Source organism: Elephantulus edwardii, unplaced genomic scaffold, assembly GCF_000299155.1.
Source record: "Elephantulus edwardii isolate Elephantulus edwardi_28Jun2011 unplaced genomic scaffold, EleEdw1.0 scaffold00510, whole genome shotgun sequence".
Lineage (NCBI taxonomy): Eukaryota > Metazoa > Chordata > Mammalia > Macroscelidea > Macroscelididae > Elephantulus > Elephantulus edwardii.
Genome location: NW_006400260.1, coordinates 260,664 through 262,296, shown reverse-complemented (window position 1 = coordinate 262,296; position 1,633 = coordinate 260,664). Strand labels below are relative to the sequence as shown.

Below are 1,633 nucleotides of genomic sequence, written 5' to 3'. Positions count from 1 at the left end.
GCTATGGAAAGTAGAAAACAAACTACCTGGCCTGGGGCGGTATAACTGCCAGCTCAACAGAAAACTGGAGCTGGAATTCCCAACTGGCCCAATAATAGACCCATACATGTACAGTCAATTATTTATACAAAGGTTCCAAGAAAATTTACTATCAGTACTCTTTAAGTTGTATGTATTGTATAATTGTGCTTTATAGAGCTTATCGCTAATACCTCAGTAAAAAGTAAGCAGAAGCAAATATATATATATGCCAACATCCATTAAAGTATGGAAATCCTCAACTTTAAAGTCACAAGTGACAACCCCTGTAGAGAAATGTAAGATCTGTTACTCATAATTACATAATTAGGTGTTAGCAAGCAGTTTCATAACTTAGACTACCTCAGAGCAAAGCACTTGCTAAAACGTTTTCTTGTACTGTTTCTTCACCTTAAGTATATTCAGTTCCCTAAAATTTTTCAAGAGCCCTCAAACTCTTGGGGTGAAAAAAAAATCATAGATTGAGTCTTCCAATAATTTCATTTTTCCCAAGACCTTTTAGGGCCTACCTCATAAGTGAAAGGATGCAAGTTCTCAAACGCATGTTGGGTGTGCGGAACAAGTCACACACAGAAACTCTGGTCTGTGCAGCAGCCAATTCCTCCTGCATGGTGAGTCTCAAGCTCTTAAAAAACAACAAATAAAATAAGTATTCATTAGTTGCCAAAAAAAGTATCGGGCACCATGCCCCCAACAGAGTTGTGTTTAATATTCAAGAAGCTTTCTGTTTAGTTCAAAGATAGTCATTAAACAAGCATTACAAATATGAAAGTGTTAGTAAAATAATTAGAAGCTTCTATTTACAGAAAATTGAAACAAGACCCATACCTCACAGCATATACAAAAACTAACTCAAGATGGATCAAGGTAACTTTGGTGTAAAATCTAAAACTATAAAGATCATCAAAAGAAAAACTGAGGTAAGTAAGCTTAGGAACCGTGATTTTTGGCATAAAGAGATCATCAAATACAGTTGATGTATACAATCAAAAGAAGACATTGTTGTTGTTGTTGTTGTTGTTGTTGTTGTTGTTGTTGTTAAGTCCCATCAAGTTGAGTGCCAAAGTGACCCAATAACTATTAGGATTGGAACGAAGGAAAGAGGCAAAAGTTTAAAGCTATCAGAACCAGGAAGCAAATACTGACATGCATAAAATTGGTGCTTTGGGTGCATAAGTCAAAGGAGTGGAACAGAAATGACATCAGAGAACAGGGACCAGAACGAGAACCATCAACTACTCTTTGAACTGTATGACATCGCCTCATTGGCCCAGCTCCAGCCTGAGGCTCACCCAGAGAAGAGGAGAGAGGAGGTAGCCATAATCTCCCAGGTTTGCTTCACCCAGGGTGGCTATGATCCTTTGGCCAGAGAGCATGGTGCTGTGTATGTGGGTGTTGTGTTGTGGCGGTCTCTGGAGAAAGGCGACTCTGCCTCCAGAAGCCAGGGAAGCCACACTTGGCACACTTGGCCTTGGGCTGAAGGCACCCAGAGAAGGAGGCCATAAATAGAGCCTCAGCTCAGTAGCATGCTGCACTCTTCCTATTTCCTTTCAAGGAGGGAGATTTGTCCCTTTTCGGATGTAAAAATTGATGC

General features: G+C 39.8%; 1 protein-coding gene across 1 annotated transcript in view; it reads right to left on the bottom strand.

Annotated features, from left to right (window-relative positions):
• LOC102843134 (solute carrier family 22 member 9-like) overlaps positions 1 to 1,633 on the bottom strand; it is a 38,368-nt gene that overhangs the window by 20,707 nt on the left and 16,028 nt on the right. Inside the window, exon 6 of the mRNA XM_006903112.1 lies at positions 549 to 664. Within this exon, the coding sequence (XP_006903174.1) occupies positions 549 to 664 (116 nt within the window). The remainder of the gene's footprint in view (positions 1 to 548; positions 665 to 1,633) is intronic.